General features: G+C 56.6%; 1 protein-coding gene and 1 long non-coding RNA gene across 2 annotated transcripts; one reads left to right on the forward strand and one right to left on the reverse strand.

Annotated features, from left to right (window-relative positions):
• Positions 1 to 2,430: 2,430 nt before the first annotated feature.
• LOC311510500 (tubulin alpha-1A chain) lies at positions 2,431 to 8,016 on the reverse strand. The gene is made up of 4 exons (XM_084610194.1): positions 7,900 to 8,016; positions 4,768 to 4,990; positions 4,496 to 4,644; positions 2,431 to 3,631 (listed from the first exon to the last, which is right to left on the reverse strand). Exons 1-4 carry the CDS (start codon positions 7,900 to 7,902, stop codon positions 2,651 to 2,653), a joined length of 1,356 nt encoding a protein of 451 aa, XP_084466320.1. The 5' UTR covers positions 7,903 to 8,016; the 3' UTR covers positions 2,431 to 2,650.
• A 1,946-nt stretch (positions 8,017 to 9,962) lies between these two features.
• LOC311510684 lies at positions 9,963 to 18,541 on the forward strand. Its single transcript, XR_014709121.1, has 4 exons — positions 9,963 to 11,741; positions 12,510 to 12,740; positions 13,175 to 13,323; positions 18,154 to 18,541. It is a non-coding gene; the product is annotated as an uncharacterized lncRNA (long non-coding RNA).
• Positions 18,542 to 19,685: the final 1,144 nt, after the last annotated feature.

Genomic DNA, 19,685 nt, shown 5'->3' on the forward strand with positions numbered 1-19,685 from the left:
CATGCCGGAATAGAATGAATTCTTCTCAGGCTGGGAACACACAGACCATTGTACTCATTGCGTTCAGGACTGTTTCCCTGATCCCGTTATCCTTGTAAAGATGAGTTTGTCTTAGAGGCATGCCCAGCCCCTTCTACTCTCTCTTGCCTCTCAGATTTCACCTTGTCTGACTCCCATTATTTATTCCATTCCGGAGCAAACATTGAACGGCAAAGGTGGGGCTTTGTGCCACTTGGCAACCTCCTTTTCAATCTTTCCAACCAAAAAGGGGTTTTGTGTATGAGTGGCTCTAACTGACACAGCTGCTCCTCTGAAATCGAACTGAAAGTAGGTTCCAAACTCAGCTTGCTGTAGCCTGCATCCTTCCCTTTAAATGTTGTTTGTTTTGCAGGAGGCAGGATTCTAGGAACCAACAATGCTGGGGAGGGTTGGTCTTGTTTGACAGAAAGGTGTGAAAGGAAGGGAATATCACAATGCTGCTGCTACTGACAAATTGTCTTTCCCCTTTGACATAGAGGGCACTGAAGACCAGGACGGTTTTGCAAAAACAAGGGAATTTTTAAAAAATTCTAAACTTACGTGTTATGGAAATGAAACAAAGAAGTGAAACTAGGAACTGTTTTAATCTTGGAAGCTCCAGTCGCTTCTCTCCTAGTCTGTTACCAAAACCCATCAGTTCACTTTCATCTCACTGCAGGCCAGGCATTATCCTATATGTATCTAGTCTGAAATATTGATGGCCAGTGAATGTTTTATGAGCCAAACTTCAGAGGCAGGTGCATGGTACGGTACCTATTTCTGCAGGCAGAGGCACAGAGAGTAAGGAAAGGCTACAGTATTAAGACTGAAATTAGTAACTTCCCCCTGAAACCAAGAGTGAAACTTTAAGTGACTTCAATGGGCACAAGCCTGGGGCCACACTTTCAGTAGTGGATGATGCATTAGGGCTCTGGGGGATACCCTGGTCCCCTTGAAGTCATTGGGGTTTTGCTAATGGGGCCAGGATTTCACCCTCTCCCTTCAGTCCAGTCTTCCCCCGTAATTCACCAGTGCGTGTCCCCAGGTCACAGCTTTCAGTTGCAGCTAAATGCTTCATGCCAGGGCGAACGGTTCATAGAGGTCTCCACTGTTTGCAGAAAAAACATTTCGGACAGACACTAGCCACCAACCCTTTTCAAAGATCCCCTGTGTTTTCTTTATTCTTGAAGACAAATCCTCCATCTCCTTTACATCAGGGTTCAGTTAGCATGAATGAGAAAGGGAAGGGTCTCTTAATTGTGAGAGCCAATAGCAACACAATTACAAGCAGATTGTAGGTGCCAATTTTCAATGACTGCAAGCACCTGCATTTGTTAAGTGACACTGTCATGGTCAAAATTGTATATTTTAAAAAGTCTCCTGTGGATGGTACAAGCCACAACTTAGAGGACTAAAGCAAAACATTGGAAAGAAAGATTTAATTTGCTCTTTCCAACCACCTCTATTTGGCTAATGGGAACCATTTCAATTTGCTTCTATCCCATTACATTCCCATGTTCTCATACCCTAGCACAAAGCTGCTGTGTTTTGATTACAGATGCTGCAGAGGAGTATTTATTAGTCAAGGAAAATAGTTTCAATGGGTATTTTAAAAAGAAATTAATGAAGCATTTCCATTAGGTTTAGATTTCAGGGCAAAGTTGACCAGACACTGTGCTTTCAATGGGTGTTCCGGGTTAAGAGGTCACTGTTGCCTGCGTAACACGATGTAGCTTTAGCAACAGTCAGATTCGTTACAAGCTTCTGGTTGAGGGGTGAAGAAAAGCCCTCAGATATCCTGAAAGAAGAGGCACTGATCTGGTTTTAGTTATTTCAGATGCTGGATCAGTGACAGGATGGGTTGAACCCCTCTCTCTTCCCCAAATGGACCCAGCTGAAATGTCATTTCACTGCTCTGGAGTGAAAACAGGAGGCCAGTGTCCAGACCTAGTTGATTTATTTTTTTTAAACTTCTCTGCTTACAGAACATGTGGGGGGAGGGCATGGCCTGGGCTTCCCTGCAGCTAGGCGGCCACAAGAGCTCCTTGGGGTCACTGGCAGCTGGCACAAGTTGGTGCCGACTCAGGGCTGCACTAATTTATAGAGTTCAAGCTCAAGGAAGCGCAGTCATGGCTTAAAACCATCGCGGCTGGATCTCCCCTAAAAGTGTGGGCCTCAGTCATTGTAAAAAACAATACGCTGTTTCAAAATTCACATTGGTTTTGTTTTTAAAAGTGTTATTTTTGACAACTGAAGTCTGCAGTTTTAGATTTTGCAGAGGGCAGTTTTGCGGTCTTCTAAAAGACCCTCAAAGTGTCTCTATTGTGTGCAACTACACAGTGGTGTGGAGGTTTAAATGAGAATGGATTTCAGGAGTGTGTTGAGTACATACAAAAGACACAGATCCTCTAAGACAGGGAATGCTTTTTTATTCACAAACCCACAAGAGAAGTGGACGGTTTGGGTCTGTACCAAAAACTTCCATGATTAAGCACAGATCAGTTACCAGACAGCAAACACACACATTTGGGCAGACACTGCTACATACAAATTAACTGATCGGACCAAACATTTTGAATGTTTAGAATAGTTTAAGCTCCCTGTAAGAGCAGCACCGTTGTGACATTTTACTTTAATATTCCTCCCCTTCCTCTTCACCCTCCCCTTCAACAGAATCCACACCAACCTCTTCGTAATCCTTCTCTAGGGCAGCCATGTCCTCCCGAGCCTCCGAGAATTCGCCTTCCTCCATCCCCTCCCCTACGTACCAGTGAACAAAGGCACGCTTGGCGTACATCAGGTCAAACTTGTGGTCCAGACGAGCCCAGGCCTCAGCTATGGCTGTGGTGTTGCTGAGCATGCATACGGCCCGCTGCACCTTGGCCAGGTCACCGCCAGGAACCACAGTGGGGGGCTGGTAGTTGATACCAACCTTGAAGCCAGTTGGGCACCAGTCCACAAACTGGATAGTGCGCTTGGTTTTGATGGTGGCAATAGCAGCATTGACATCTTTGGGCACCACGTCCCCACGGTACAAGAGGCAGCAGGCCATGTATTTCCCGTGGCGGGGGTCACATTTCACCATCTGGTTGGCTGGCTCAAAGCAAGCGTTTGTGATCTCTGCTACAGAAAGCTGCTCATGGTAAGCTTTCTCAGCAGAGATGACCGGGGCATAGGTGGCCAGAGGGAAGTGGATACGGGGGTAGGGCACCAGGTTGGTCTGGAACTCTGTCAGATCCACATTCAGGGCACCATCAAATCGGAGGGAGGCGGTGATGGAAGACACTATCTGACCTATCAACCGGTTCAGGTTGGTGTAGGTGGGGCGCTCAATGTCCAGGTTCCTGCGGCAGATGTCATAGATGGCCTCGTTGTCTACCATGAAGGCGCAGTCAGAGTGTTCCAGGGTGGTGTGGGTGGTCAGGATGGAGTTGTAGGGCTCCACCACTGCGGTGGAGACCTGAGGAGCGGGGTAGATGGAGAACTCCAGCTTGGACTTCTTGCCATAGTCAACGGAGAGACGCTCCATCAGCAGGGAGGTGAACCCAGAACCAGTGCCACCTCCAAAGCTGTGGAAGACCAGGAAGCCCTGGAGACCGGTGCACTGGTCAGCCTAGAAGAAGGTGGAAACACAAAGGACGTTATTTTTAAGAACATAAGAACAGCCATCCTGGGTCAGACCAAAGGTCCATCTAGCCCAGTATCCTGTCTTCCGACAGTGGCCAATGCCAGATGCTTCAGAGGGAATGAACAGAACAGGGCAATTTTGAGCCATCCATCTGTCATCCAGCCCCAGCATCTGGCAGTCAGAGGCTTTGGGACACCCCAAGCATCAGCTTGCATCCTGGACCATCTTGGCTACTTGCCACTGATGGACCTATCCTTCATGAACTAAATTTCTTTTTTGAAACCAGTTATACTTTTGGCCTTCACAACATCCTCTGGCAAGGAGTTCCACAGGTTGACTGTGCATTGTGTGAAGAAATACTTTTTTCTTTGTTTTAAACCTGCTGTCTGGTAATTTCATCAGTTGATTGGATAATTGAACCGACCAGTTATACCAGGCAGGAAGTTCACTTACGTTCTTCCCATCCTAGAAATGTTTCCCCTTAGGACCAAATTCTGTTCTATTAAATCTGGGTCCACTCCATCAGACTTGGTGGAGTTCCATCAGTGTAAATCCAGTGTAATGGAGATAAAAATAAGCCCTTTAATAAACTTATCTGTTACAAAGTTACTTGTCCGTATTCACTGCCTGGTAATCTTAGCTCAATACCACTGAGTGACTACTCTATTTCAAAGGACTTTTTAATTCACCTTAGGACCACCTGGAAATATGATGACACTAAATACATCAACAATACGATTAGTTGGGATGGGAGGCAGGGGGAGAAAACATCAGCTATGAACTTATGTCTTTCAAACAGCTTCCCATTCACGACCTCCCCAGATCACCCTCAAGAGAGATGGGATCTACCAGCTTGCGGATCCTGTCGAGAACCAGGTCGATGATTTCTTTCCCAATGGTGTAGTGCCCACGGGCATAGTTGTTGGCAGCATCTTCCTTGCCAGTGATGAGCTGCTCAGGGTGGAAGAGCTGGCGGTAGGTTCCAGTGCGCACTTCATCTGGGGAGAGGAAAGGCAGAGAGTTTGTCTCCCCGCTGTCCATGTACAGCGGCTGTCTGCTCTAGGCACATGAGTTTACAAGGGAGCCCAGAAAGCAGTCAGATGATGGCTTCGCACACTCACCTATGACTGTTGGCTCCAAGTCCACAAAGACGGCTCTGGGGACGTGCTTGCCAGCGCCCGTCTCACTGAAGAAGGTGTTGAAGGAGTCGTCTCCTCCGCCGATGGTCTTGTCACTGGGCATCTGGCCATCAGGCTGGATCCCATGTTCCAGGCAGTAGAGCTCCCAGCAGGCATTGCCGATCTGGACACCAGCCTGGCCGACGTGGATAGAGATGCACTCACGCTGCGGAGAAGAGGGTGGGAGGCGGGAAGAGAAGATGTAAACACATTGGCTTGGGCTGCAATTGCATGCTATTAAGTGGCTTTTGATTAATTGAGGCATCTCTAGAAGCTCCCTTTGAAGCTCCCATTTTTGCCTTGTTGGATCCTTGATGCATAAAACAGTAGCAGCAAAATCAGGCACCATTCAGCCTTGGAGCTGGGTGTGCTCTGAACGGGCTCGGTGTTCGGCTGTAACCAAAAAGCAGCATGTCACACAGATGCTAGCCCTTTGTGTAACCCCACATGTTCAACGCACCATGTGCTTTCCAAATTGTGGGGACAGGAAGAGCAGATCATTGGCAGGAAAGGAAGCAAAAAGAAGAAAATACTCGTGAACCATGGAGAGGCAGGTGGTAACGGGAAACAACTGAGCAGTACCACAATTCTTGAGAAGTGTCTGCTTGCCACGGCCAGGATTTCCTTATGTGGGGCCCGCTCCCGCTCCCATGGAAGTAACTGGCGAAACACCGACAGATTTAGGGACAGGATTGGGGCAATAGGTATTACTGTGAACAAGGGCCCCATCCCACAAAACGAGGAGGGCCAGACTACCAGCCCCCAGCAGCACCCCATTGTTCTCATGGAGAAGCCAGCCCCCATTGTGAGTGCTCAGTCCTTTCAGGAGTCTGGTCCCCAGTGTCCCCCTCTGGGGTGTCTGCAGTGGGTGCTCAGTACCTGGTAAGATCAGCCTCCAAACCACTATGATTGCTTTTCTGTCCCGCAGAAGTACCAGCCTCTGCCCACATGCACAGATGGCTAACCCCCAAGAGAGCCTAGCCTAGGGAATAATTAATGGAGCTTCCACACCCAGCCAGGGAAAACCAGGCTCAGTGGACAGAGCTGGGAGAGAATTCTAACCATCCCTCTGCCCTGTGCCTGCTGCTGGAGGCTGTGCAGACAGCAATGGCCAACACAGACTGGGCTATTTCCAGCATGATCTCATTAGCTTGTTTTGCCAATTTCCCTCTGCTGACCTCAGCGGAGAACATGCCCACATGGGAATGAAGTCAATCAGTGAAGCGGGCGGGACAAAAGTCAAAGCTCAGTTCACATGCCAAGAGAGTGAGCATCTGGGTGCGGGAGAGAGGCTGGGTGCAATTCCCCATTACTTACATTCTGCCTTTAATGCACTTTAAATAGAATATTGAAAACCTGGCCCTTGCATTTGCAAAGCTCCCCCTCCCTTCACAAGGCATTGGGGATGCTGCCCAGGGAGCTCAAATACGACACTAATATAACCAACGTAAAGCGACAAACAAAGAATAGGCACGCGCACAAGTGTGCACAGGTGCTCACACGCACGCCAATATAATGGCTCTGAAGCACATTTATCTTCCAAGCCCCATCCGGTAACTGCAGCCTTGTCCTGCTCGCCTGGGAATCGTCATTCTGGTCCCATCTGCCTGAGCCCCGCCCCCCTTTGTCTCCTCCTTCAGGCCCCCTTGTGCTAGCTATTCATGGCCACAAACCACCGAGGGGGAGTGGAGGACAGGCGGGGGCTTTGCCAGGCTGCCCTGCCCCATGCTGCAGGGACCCGCCGCTTTTCTCACCCCCCCGGAGGAATTAGCCCCCGGCACGGCTGTTCTCTGGGGCGCAAGGGCGTGGTCCAGCCCATGCTCCCCAGGCAGTTTCTGGCTCTCCTAGGAGGGATCCTGGAGTTGGGACCTCGCGCTTTGCCACGTCCCCCTCCCGCAGCACCGCTCGTCTCTGCGCCCCGCGAGGGTTGCGGAGGGGGCTGAGCAGAGACCAGAGCCGCTGGCTCCAGACAGGGACCTCTGAAACGCGGCTCATCAGCGAGCTCCACGCAGAACCCCCGGGAGCGCCCCTGGGGTACAGCCGCGCCCCGCCCCCGACAGCCGGCAGCGCCCCGCTGCGGACAGCCGCGCCCCGCAGAGCCGCGCCCCGTCCCGCCGGGGTTGCCGATTTTGGTTAGAACGATCCCTGGAGGTTTCATCCCGGGACACAAACTGCAAGGAAAGATTCAGCTCCAATTCCCGGAACCTCCAGGACAATCCTGGACGGTTGGCTCCCCACGCCCCGCTTACAGGCGGTAGCCTCCCGGCGGGGTACAAGCCGCGCCCCCCCTCACCCCTTAGAGCCCCCGGTGGGGTACAAGCCCCGCGCCCCTGCAGGGAGCAGCCGCGTCTCCCACCCAGACCCCCCTTAGAGCCCCCGGCGGGGTGCAAGCCCCGCCCCCCCACACCCCTTAGAGCCCCCGGTGGGGTACAAGCCCCGCGCCCCTGCAGGGAGCAGCCGCGTCTCCCACCCAGCCCCCCCTTAGAGCCCCCGGCGGGGTACAAGCCCCGCGCCCCCCCCCACCCCTTAGAGCCCCCGGCGGGGTACAAGCCCCGCGCCCCCCCCACCCCTTAGAGCCCCCGGCGGGGTACAAGCCCCGCGCCCCTGCAGGGAGCAGCCGCGTCTCCCACCCAGCCCCCCCTTAGAGCCCCCGGCGGGGTACAAGCCGCGCGCCCCCCACCCTCACCCCTTAGAGCCCCCGGCGGGGTGCAAGCCCCGCGCCCCCCACCCTCACCCCTTAGAGCCCCCGGCGGGGTGCAAGCCCCGCGCCCCCCACCCTCACCCCTTAGAGCCCCCGGCGGGGTGCAAGCCCCGCGCCCCCCTTTATCTCCCTGCTCTGCCCCGCCCCTCCCTGGAGGGAGCAGCGGCCGGGCCAGCCTCCACCCCGAACCCAGCGCTGCCCCGCGGCAGATGCCCCGGGGGGACGGGCTGCAGCGGCAGCCGTGAGGGGGGGACCCCTCGGTTCTGCGGGCGGGGGGGGGGTGCAAAGGCGAGCCCCGGCCGCAGCAAAGCGCGCCCGGCGGAGCGGGGCTGGAGCCCCCCAGCTGCCCCCCAGCGCGCGCCCCCCCCCCTTACCATGCTGGTGCCGGGCGGGGGCGCTGGCCGCTTTCTTACCGCGCGACTCTTAGGGGGTCGCTGTAAGAGAACTCGGGGGGCGCGCGGCGGCACGGCGGCTATATACCCTCCCGTCGCCATGGCGACGGGCCCGGGCTTCCAGTGGTTGGTCGGTCCGCCCGGCTCCGCCGGGGGATTGGTGCAGAGCGCTGGGGAGGGGGGATGAGGTAATGGCCCCGCCCCCTCTGTCCGCCCCGGCCCCCCCAGCCTGCAGACAAAGAGCGGGGCGGGGCAGCGGGGGGGGCCGCGGCTTTGCAGCCAGCAGCAGGGATCTGCAGCCAGATGAAATCCGGAGCATGCGTGACCCCCCCCCCCCGCCTCTCACCGCATGGTGCCCGGAAAAGCAGGGGGCGACCCCCCCCCCCCGGGGCGGGCTGAGAGCGCCTGCATTTGAGCCCAGAGGGGGGGGGGAGCTGCCAAAGCAAGTACGTGGCTCACCCCCAAGACTGGGGGCAGCACAACCAAGGGACGAGGCAAAGGCGGGGCTCGTGTCTGGCGCCCCCCCGCCCTGGGCAGTCGAGGGGCAGTCGGGCAGACTGGAGGAGCACAGTGGCGCTCTCGGGGCGGGGGGCGTATCCCCTGCAAGCGATTTCCCCCCGACCCCTGCTCTCTGCCCCCCGAAACGCACGGCAGAGTCCAACCGGGGAGGGGCAAGAGCCAAGCCGCACCCGAGCGCCTCTCTCCAGGGCCGGAGTAGCCGGAAGCCTGATTCATCGATGTGTCCAGTGGGGCGGGGGTGGACACTCGCTTTGAGCAAGACGGGTCCCCGTGAGCGGGCTCCGAGCCCGGGGAGCCGGGAAGGACCTGGCTAGGTGCTGGAACTGGGGGGCTGCACCCCCTGCGTGCCGTGGTTTCCCTCATATGCAGGGTTTGCAGTTTGGCTCCATGGTTCTCAGCGCCCCCAGCGTAGGGATGGCTCCAGCCCCCCGCCTGGCACCCTGGTGTAGGGCTGGGGTGGTTCCTGCCCCGGCCCACACAGCTGTGCTGCTGGGGAGCAGTTGGCATTCTGGACATGGGAGAATGATACGGGGGGGGTGGAGCTGGGGGGGGCCGGTATGCAGGGCTGCAAGCACCAGATCGCCCTTGGAGCCCTGCACCCCCATCTTCAGAAATGCGCCCACCCCATGGAACCAGCTGCTCCCTCTCCGCAGGGCTGTGGTGAGCAGCCTTAGCATAGCTTGGGTGTGGTGGGTTTTGTCGTGGGTTCAGCCTGCAGCAACCCCGAGCAGGGATACAGAGCCAAGACCTCGCCTTCCAGATTTCGGTGGCAGGCAAGTGTAGGTGCTGGAACTGGGGGTGCTGGGGGTGCTGCTGCACCCCCTGGCTCATATACAGGGTTTACAGTTTGCTTCAATGGCTCTCAGCCCCCCCCATTATACAAATTGTTCCAGCCCCCCGGGGTTGTAAGGCAGCGGGGGTGTTTTGTGGGGTGGGTAGTACAGGGGGGTGTCTTGCCGCTGTGATGTCTCCCTTTTCCGCAGGGTGAGATCAGAGTCTCTTTCCCGGGTCTGCAGGCGCCTTTACGCACCCGTTTCTGCAGGGCTGGCAAGGGAGGCGAGGGGGTAGAGAGGGGACAGGCAGCAGCTGCTGCAGGTGGAGCCCAGACTGGCTGCTTTGTTGCAGGCTGGAGAGCAACATTTTCCATCCCTCCCTGCAAGAAATCCACATTTTCTGCACATTTCCCACGTCCTGTAGCTGCTCTGGATTCCTGCTCCCCATCTTTCTCACTAGTTTGACACATTTCTGCCCCCCTCCCATTTCCCTCCTCATCCATATTTTATTTTTTTTAAATAACTCATCAGTCCCAGACCCCTGGCTATTTTGGGGCAATAACATCCCAGTGAATATTGGTCCCAACCCCAAGGAGAACTGGCCCCCACGAATGGTCAAGATCTGCACCATGGCAGCACACATAGACTGTACCTGGATAATAAAGGACAAAGACCTCCTAGACCCAATCCGCCTTCCTGCCGAGCAGGCTGGTTCCCTACATTCCCCAGGGGGCTGATGAGATACAAGAAGAATCCAGGTTTCAGGGTAGCAGCCGTATTAGTCTGTATTCGCAAAAAGAAAAGGAGGACTTGTGGCCCCTTAGAGACTAACCAATTTATTGGAGCATGAGCTTTCGTGAGCTACAGCTCACTTCATCGGATGCATTCAGTGGAAAATACAGTGAGGAGAAGAATCCAGGATTGCAGAGGCACAGCTGAACAAAGGAACTTCTGGGCTCATTGAGGACCAGAGGGCCAACTCCTCAGCGGGTGCAAATTAACTTCAATGGAGCTGCACTGATTTACACCAGTTGAGGATGCAGCCCAGGGAAAGGGTCCGTATCCGGTTTCAGAATTTGGCCATGGTCAGAGCTGGGCTTTTTCATCAAGTTCATCTCCACGCACAGAAACCTATAAATCTCCAACCGTGTTGTAGTGAAACAAATGGAAACAACACCCTGCCCTTGGCTCCAGCCCGTGCTCTGCGTGGAGAGCTGTCAGGACTCCTAGCTAAACCCCAGGACACAGCAAAATGCTACATTTGCCTTTACACTGACAGTAGTTTATGGTAGAACATGCTGCTTCCTGGAGATGTGTCTCATCCAAGCAGCATGAGAAGAGGAAAGTCCAGGAAATTCAATTCCCTGTGGGGACTTGTCAAGTTCTCAGGGTCTTTTTGCTCCGGTTTGTAAATGGGCTTTGCGGCGCATTAGGGACTGGAAGATCCACGGCTGAAACATAATCATCCATTCGAACACTCACCACAAGCAGTTCCATGCTTACGGGATGGAGCACAGGAAATGTCTTTTGCCTTTTCTTTTCCTCCCTGGCTTCCTTCTATTTTACTCTAATCTATGGCCTTAGCTACACCTGGGGGCAGATCCTCGGCATGTGTCAATTTACACCTGTCAGGAATCTGCCCTGGTTCCAGCTATTGTTGTAGTGGCACCAGTGAAAATAGCAAGCCCCCGTCTACACTAGGGGTTTGCACGGGGGCAGTTACACCAGTGACGGTAACCTACCTTTATGACCCAGAGAGGTGGGGCGGGGCAGGTGGGGGGAACAGGGTGGCTGTATTGAGGGTGGGAGTTCTATGCCATTGATTAAGGCATAGAACTGAGGATCAAGAGGCCTGGGCTCTGTTCCCTGTGCGAGGCACGGTGGTGTCACCTGGGGCAAGTTAACGAGCCCATCTGAACCTCCATTTCTCCAGCTGCACAATGGTGGGTAATATAAAGACCCACTTCCCAGAGGGCTGTGAGGGTTAATTCCTTAATGTCTGCAATGCACTTTAAGACCTGGGGTGGAAGGTGCTCTGTAAGGGCAAAGCATTATGATCCCAGATCATCCCCTATTTGGGAAAAATCTAGGTAGGAAACAATCAAGTGCATTTCAACATGCAGTTCCCTCCATCTCCCAGCAACCCCCCAGCTCTCCACGCTTCTGTACAGCCGCCTGGTTCCTCTCTCCTGTCCTGGCTCCTTGGCAGCCTGGTTGTGGCAGGAGCTGGGCTGCCGAACAGTCCGCTGCGAGCTCAGCACAGAGGCAGAACTTGCCTAAATTAACGCTGGCCGTGAAATGTCCAAGGAAGCCGACTGGGCCGTCGCGACAGTGGCTACTCCTCCCCTCTTTCCAGTGTTCCGTCCTTGGAGCTTGTGTTTCAGTCCCTGCATCATTTTCTTCTGGTCGGAGGAAACAGTAAGAAACCGCAGGCCGCGCTCCTCCCTGAGGTCACCCGCCGAAGCCAGCTGAGGAATCCGGCCCCATGCTTTCAGCCTGGGTTTCAGGAGCAACTTGCCCTACTCCTGCTGGGTGAGGAGGCCAGGTGCTCGGCCCCTGTGTGCCCTCAGCGCTGCTCTCTCCTGCCCCCTCCCCAAACCATCTGCTCTCACATGAGCTCGAGCAGCACCACGCTGCTTATCCCTGCTTAGGATCAGGCCAGGGCAGAGCACGGCGGCTGGAAATAGAAGCCAAGGGTGGGTCAGGTGTGGGCTAACCAGGGTTTTGAGGCTGGAGCAGACAGCCGGCTCTTAGCGCCTTTCATGGAAAGCTGGAATGCCCTGCTGTCCACCCGCCATGCCCAGCTTCCCTTTCAGAACAGGCCACGCTCTGCCCGGGTTCGTATCTCTGTAGTGCTGCACTGTGACTTTTCCAGCAGTGCTGTGTGTCCCGGGGTGTGTGTGTGTGTCTCTTTCGGGGCACGGGGCACCACCCACATAGTGCTGGATGGCACTGTATCTCAGCACACTCAGAACCCTCCCCACAAGATCTGGCCCCGCGCCAGCCTCACGCAAGGCAGCTGGCACGGCTTCATCCCCATGGCAGTTTAGGGGGTGCTGTGCTATGGCCCACAGTGCCATCTTTCAGGTGAGAGTTAGAGCAGGGGTCTGGGCATCAGGACTCCCAGGTTCCTTTCCGTGCACTAGGAGGAAGGAAGGACTAGTGGTTACAGCAAAGAGCTGGGACTCCTGGGCTCTGTCCTCAGCCCCGCACGGTGACTTTCTGTGAATCGCCTCATTACTTCGTGCCTCGGTTTCCCCATCTGTAATGTGGCATTTATACCACTCATTCCTTTAACAGGGGAGCTGTGAGACTGGATTCATTGAAGTCTGTGAAGCATCTTCAGATCCTGGGTGAAAGGTGCTGGGGAAGGGCAGCGGGCTGTGATTACAGGAAGAGGTAAAGGCTCTGTGGGTGCAGCAGAGAAATCAATGAAGTGTCCCCAGGAGCGGGTCCAGTGTGCTGTGGAATAAAATCGATGGCTCTATCCCAAGGAGACAGGAGCCCCAGAGATGCTTGCTGTCTAATTAGGTATGTAAGACAGAGCCCTGCTCATCTGCTGCTAGGCAACGGGTTGTTCAGTTGCTAGGAGACGGAACAGGAATCCCTGGTGGCATCTGGTCTCCCTTTATCACCTAGCAAGTCATATGACTGGGCCCCAGGAAAGCTGTCCTGGGAGGGGGAGAGAGAGGAGAGGGGATAGGGAGCGGGGAGAATAGAAAAGAGAGACAGTGAGACAGCTGGGGAAACAGGGAGGGCCCCCCCCAACGCTATTGTCCCCCCTGGCTGGCTGACATTCAGATGTTAATAAGAAAGGCCAGATCCAGGGGGTTTCTTTTCTTGGCGGGGGGGGAGGGGGTGTCACATTATTTCTCAAGACACTTTCCTGGGCCTGGTCCCTTTCTCAGCCCCACCCCCATCAGAGAGAGCTGAGGCTGCATTTCTCCTGCATGCTGGTGTCACAGGAGCTAAAGCCGAGAGGCCTGGAGGAGGAGAAAGGAGACGAATCCAGGCTGCTGCAGTGGAGAGCCGAGTGCGGGGTCCATGGCACCCACATTCCGACCAAGCAAGCTCCGTGGGACTGATGTCATTCGAACGCCAGCCAGAGCCAGGAGTGGGTCTTCCAGGGGTAGCACAGCTCCGGTCTGAGATGGTAGCGCTGTTTCTGTCCGGGAACGCTGGTGTCACGGGGTCCCCGGGCGATGCTCGGGAACTGCTCCCCAGGAAGCCAGGCAGGACTCTGGGGAGTCTCCTCTCGGGGAGCAGCCTGTCTGCAGGACACACAGCTCACCCGGCTCCACCTTCCTGAGTCTGACCTCGGAGCCTTCAGCATCCTCTGCCCCTCCGTGCGCTTCCCACAGCCAGTCCGCCCAGGCAGGGTCCTGGGGCAGCCAGAGGGTCCTGCCCCCCAACTTCACAGTCAGACGGGACTCTCAGCCAGCCAGTAAAACAGAAGGTTTATTAGACGACAGGAACATGGTCTAACACAGAGCTTGTGGGTGCAGAGAACAGGACCCCTCAGCCGGGTCCATTTTGGGGGGCAGTGAGCCAGACAACCACGTCTGCACTTCACTCCTCATCCCTGGCCAGCCCCAAACTGAAACTCCCTCCAGCCCCTCCTCCGCTGGGCTTTGTCCCTTTCCCGGGCCAGGAGGTCACCTGATTCCTTTGTTCTCCAACCCTTTAGCTCTCACCTTGCAGGGGGGAAGGGCCCAGGCCATCGGTTGCCAGGAAACAGGGTATCGGCCCTTCTTTGTGTCCAGACCCCTGCACACACCTGCCCTCCAGACTCTGCAAGGACCATACACCCTTATCCCACCCCCTAGATACTTAAGAACTGCCTAGGGGAAACTGAGGCACACTCACACTATTCAGAGGAAACATTAAGAACAGTCCCACTTCGTCACAGCTGGGACGTTAGAGACCCATCTGAGGCATAGACAGACAGACAGGTGCTCATCATGACACCCAGACAAAGCCACGCTCAGAAATAAAGGCCCAGTTATACTCACAGCTCTCCAGCCCATCTGCACAGCCACTTTTACACACACACACCAGCACACACACACTGGCTCGCACGCACGCACGCACAACCCCAGTCCTCGTGGCAGGTCAGCAGTGACTCGAGCAATGGCCTGTGTGCAGTGAGTTTGGTGGATCTCAGTCCAGCTCCCGTTGGTCAGGTGTCCACATCTCAGTTAGCAGTGACCAGCCCCTTTGCTGGCAGTCTCAGCAGAGAGGCCAGGGCTGAATGAGCCATGGGGACTGAATCCCCTTTCCCTGCTGGGGGAGGGAGCCTCCCAAGGTAGGCTGAACAAGACAATGGCAGTCTGGCTTGTACCTTTGCTGGGGATAAAGGAAGAATGGGAGTTTCTAATCTCATTGACTGGAGCAGTCAGGGACGAGCTGTTCTGTTGGCCTTGGCCTGGAGCGATACCCATGACCAGGAGGCAGCTCTGACTCTCCCATCTGGCACTGGATCCGGGGCCCCCCCCGGGTTCCAGGCCCTCGGAGCGCCTCTCCAAAGTGTTGTTAGAGTCCCGGAGAAGTGTCTTCTCTTGTGTCCCGTGGGGAGCACTTGCCGTTCTCCTGAGCCCGTGCCTCGCTGCTTTCCTCGCCTTTGGCCTTGCAGAACAGAAGCACACGATGCTCTGGCACTGGGGCCTCCGGCTTCTCCCAACCATGCCAGATCTGTAGAGCAGAGATGACTGGCTCCATGGCCCTCTCTCTTTCCCCAACCTCCTTCCTCTGGGCTCTCCGAGCTGGAGAGGGCGGACGGGGCCCCTGGCCTCTGAAAGAGACTGAGCTGTACAGGCAGCCTCCTGGGCCCCAGAGAGACCACTGGGAACCTTCGAGTTGTATCCTGAGGAGGAGGAACATGGAAGAACCCATGTGTCCCCTGGATGGTTCCCCCGGCCCCGCTGTGCCCCCTGGACGTTCCCCCGGCCCCGCCATGTCCCCTGGACATTCCCCCGGCCCCGCCATGCCCCCTGGACGTTCCCCTGGCCCTGCCGTGCCCCCTGGACGTTCCCCCGGCCCTGCTGTGTCCCCTGGACGGTTCCCCCGGCCCCGCCGTGCCCCCTGGACGTTCCCCCGGCCCCGCCGTGTCCCCTGGACATTCCCCCGGCCCCGCCATGCCCCCTGGACGTTCCCCCGGCCCCGCCGTGTCCCCTGGACGGTTCCCCCGGCCCCGCCGTGCCCCCTGGACGTTCCCCCGGCCCCGCCGTGCCCCCTGGACGGTTCCCCGGCCCCGCCATGCCCCCTGGACATTTCCCCGGCCCCGCTGTGTCCCCTGGATGGTTCCCCCGGCCCCGCCGTGTCCCCTGGACAGTCCCCTTGGCCCAACATCTCCACGAGACAGAACAAGCTTCCTTTCCGGCTGCATTTTGTGTATTGTTGGTAGCAACCAGCAGCTCCCTAGCGACTGTTGCCTGGCCTCCCCGGCTGTGTTTGCAGGCGCAGGGTCAGCGCCAGAGGGGCAAAGATAAAACCCGTCTGAGGAAAGCGTCCAGGGCCGTTCGGAGCCTGTTACCCCCACAACCGCCCCGCAGCGAACACACAAGCAGTGCAGGGGAGTTACACAGCAAGGACAGGCTGCTGTCGGTGTAGGGGAGCCCCAAACCCCAGCAGTTCCTCCAGAGTGCCACTCGCAGACCCGGTGCAATGCACCAGTTAGCACTGGTCCCACCGGCGCTGGGGAGTGGGGTCTGGCTGGCTCAGGGCTGGACTGGGGTACAGAGCCTTTCACCCTCGGTTGCTGGCTTCAATCTGGCCCCAGGCTAGCGGGATCCCTGGCTGCAGGGTGGCCCGGGGTTACATGAGGCAGGGCGTGCGTGTCTCTGTCGGCTCCCAGCAGGTACCAGCCTCACCAAACGACCCCTAGAACTGAGCTCCTGGTCCTGCGGGACAGAGATGGGGCAAGTGGCTGGGAAAGCCTGCTCTGTGCGGCTGGGTCTGGCCAGGAGCCCTATGGCTGGCTTTGGGGGATAGAGAGCGGTGGTGGCTGCATTGGTTACGTGACAGTGGGGGATCTTCCCCTCTCCTGCCTTTTCATGGGGGAAGACAGATCGAGCGGCACTCAGGATTCGGATTAAGATCATCCCAGTGCCCGTGTTCCCTGAGTCCTTGCACCCCAGAACTTTTCCATGGGGTACGCGCAGCTCTCCCTTGAACGTAGCACCGCGCCCCTCCAGTCTGACCCGGCTTCCCCTCCGCCATGGGCTGAATGGCAGCCAGTGGTGTGGTAACCCAGTGTGCCAGGTCGTAATGCCGCCCAGTTTGGGTGCCCTCCCACAGGGGCCCTGGGCAAACTGCCCCTTTTGCCCCCCTCTCGGGGCGGCCCTGCCCTGGCACTGCTGAGCGCGGTGTGCAAAGTTCGGACAGCTGTGGGTGCCGCTGCCCCTCCCCAGGGCCGTGCTGATGGGGTGAGACAGGGAGCAGAGATCCCCAGTCTTGGTGGCTCCAACCGGCCAACCGCCACCTTCCCCTTCTCCTGGATTATTCCCTGGGGGGAATCTGCTGAGCCAGGAGCCAGAGCAGTATGCACAGAGAGGGGCCCGGGCCAGCAAATTTGGATCAGGGTCTAAGGTTCTTGTTTGTTCCATTAGAGAGCGGGACCCAGCTTTCCGCTTCCCAGGTGTCTGGAGCTTGGGCTGAGGTTTGGGCTCCTCAGAAAAATCCTTTGTGTCTTTTAGTCTCTTAAACCACCTACCAATGCAGATGTCCAGACCCGGGAGAGCCCCTAGCTCTGGTGGGAAGATCCCGGCCACCTGCATGCACTAAATTGTCAGCTCCCTTCTCCCCAAGGGGGGTTCTCTGATAAGCTCTGCGCAGTGCAGCGAGGACACCCATCTGCATGCATGCTGCATCCCCCCGGGGTGGCTCCTTTGCATCCAGCACCAGCCCTGGCTGGGTGGCTCGCGGGAGAGCAAACCTGCAGCTCAAACCCCCTCAGCGGCATCCAGCTCTTCCCCCCACCCTTGTCTCACTTGCCGCTTTCTGGGGAGGGCTGGCAGTTGACACCCTCCCGCTTCCTTGTCTCTCAGCACAGAGACCCAAAGCCCTTGCCCATGGGCCTAGTCCTTAGCCCCATCTTGCACCCCCACTGCATGACGCTGGTGTGTGCCCGGCACTGTCCCAGCCGCCTGCTTTCTTGGTCTGCAAACGCAGCAATTTTCTTTGTTTGGCTGACTGAAAACATTTAAAATAAATAAAAAACAAAACAAATAACACGGTAGGGGGGAACCTCCCCCCCTCCCAGCTTCCTCCTGTTTCATGGGGCTCCTCCCACTGCTATTCCTTGAGCTCCCTCTGCAAACACCCCCCAAATCCCAGGCCCACCCAGCAGGTACCAAGAGCTTGGTGTGGCAAGGGTGTAACTGTGGGTCCAGCACTCAGGTGCCCCTTGGAAACGCAGGGGGACTCCCTCCCAGAACAAGGGAGGATCCCCCGGCCCTGGTGGAGAAGGATGCGGGACAGAATGTCTCCAGAATTGGTGAGTTTGGGGAGGCAGTGACAGGAACGGTGGATGGAGCCAGGTTCCTGCTAAATGGGCAGGGAAGTAAAATGGAGAGGTGGGAACCAGGAGGTGCCCAGGCTCAGCCACAATAGATAGGGAGGTGTCCTGATTCCTTGTGGGGGTGGAGGTATCATCTCTCCATCCGGACCCTGCAGAGAGCACAGACAAGCTCGTTTTCCCATGGGTACGAGCAGGGCCAATCGCCCCTGGCCCAGGGGAGGCGGGCGCCCCTGGCTGCAGGTCCAGGAGCATGGACCAGGCTGGCTCAGCCTTCAAGGGACGAACGAATCCCACCAGCACCCGCATATTAAAGCCCAATGCAGAGATTGTCCGGGCTCCCTTCTGTGCAGCGGCCCTGGCGGAGGGCAGGGCCTTCCACAAACTCCAGCTCGGCAATTCCTCTCTCTCTTGTTTTCCCACATCCAGATGTGCAGCTTCAAGAGCATCAGATTTTCCAGCTGCCGGATCCAGGACCCCACGGCTGGGCCAATGTTCCTGTCTCTCACACACATGTTCCAGCCAGATGCAAGCAGTCTCTGTGATGAACCCCAGGACAGACACCCCCGCGGCGTCCCAGCCAGAAAGCAAACGTCGGAGAGATGTAGGTGGGGGATGGGGGGCAGCCCATCTGTGTGGGCCTCAGGGGGCAGAGCAGCTGCTCGGGATGCCAGCAGAGACTCACAAAACACACCGTGTTTAAACCTGTGTGGAACTCGTTTGTGGCCCAGCTGGTGTGCGCATGTGTTTGGATTCCCCTCCCACCTCTCCCGCTTGTGTGGACAGGAAAAAAGCAATTAAACGTGCCCTAACCATGTACTGGAACCATCAGAACTCCGATCCCCCTCCCCAGCATGTTTATAACGTGGTCTGTGCCTGTCCACCTAGCCGGGGAAAATTCAAGTTAGAACATAGCTGAACCCCACTTGGGTTTAAATCTGGTGATTTCTTGCAGTGTAGATGGGACCTGAGGACCCGGCTATCTCGGCACTTGTATGGCCTTCGTCACAGTATTACCTGCATGCCTCACTGGTGGATTTTTATCCTGAGTCCGGGAAGGATTGTCCCCCCTGGGGAGCTGAGGCACTTGGCAGAACTCAGCAAGGAATGGCACCCCCTTGACTCCCAGGCCAGGCCAATGCCCATCCTACTAGGCCACCTCCTTCCTACCCACACAGAGATGGCAAAGACCTGTTAGACCACCCAAGCTAGGGCAGGCTGCAGTCCCCTGATACGGAGGGGCCTTGGCCAGAGTGTGAGGCACAGAGTCAGGAACTCTGATTTAGTTGGGGTTGGTCCTGCTTTGAGCAGGGAGTTGGACTAGATGACCTCCTGAGGTCTCTTCCAACCCTGATATTCTATGATTCTATGAACTCCTGGGTCCCACTCCCAGCTCTGGCTTGCTGGGTAACACCATGCCTCTGTTTTGCCTTCTGTGAAATGGGAGTAAACCTCCTGCCTGCCCTGCGGTGGGGAGGGTGAAGTGCTTCGGGATCCTTGGCTAGCAGGGCAATAGAAGGACTGTCACTCTGCACGGAGGCTTAGCCAGATCATCCCCGCCCTGCTCATGTGCAGCCTGAAGACACAGCAGGAAAAGCCACAGGCTAGTGAGGGGAAAGGAACAGCATGGGTCAGGGCTAACGGGGGGCAGGAGAAGAATGGGGAACAGGACTCCTGTAAATTGCACTTAGCCGGGTTAGTTCTGCTGGCAGCTGCCCCGGCCCTCTGAGCTAATGAAATGGTGCAGAATGGAACAATTCTCCCAAAGTGAATCAATGCAGAAGGAGATGAAGGAGGGGAACTATGGGGAGGAAATGCATGTCTACAATAAGAAAGGCTTCGGGGAAGGAAGCTGCTTTGTGCCCCAGCAGCTTGGGGCGGGGCTGCAGCAGCTGGGCCAGCAGCCCATTGGTGGATCTCAGCAGAATGAGTCAAGCCCTTTGTATCCTTTAAACATGCCG

This window comes from Lepidochelys olivacea, assembly GCF_965140295.1.
Source record: "Lepidochelys olivacea isolate rLepOli2 genome assembly, chromosome: 20".
NCBI classification, from domain to species: domain Eukaryota; kingdom Metazoa; phylum Chordata; order Testudines; family Cheloniidae; genus Lepidochelys; species Lepidochelys olivacea.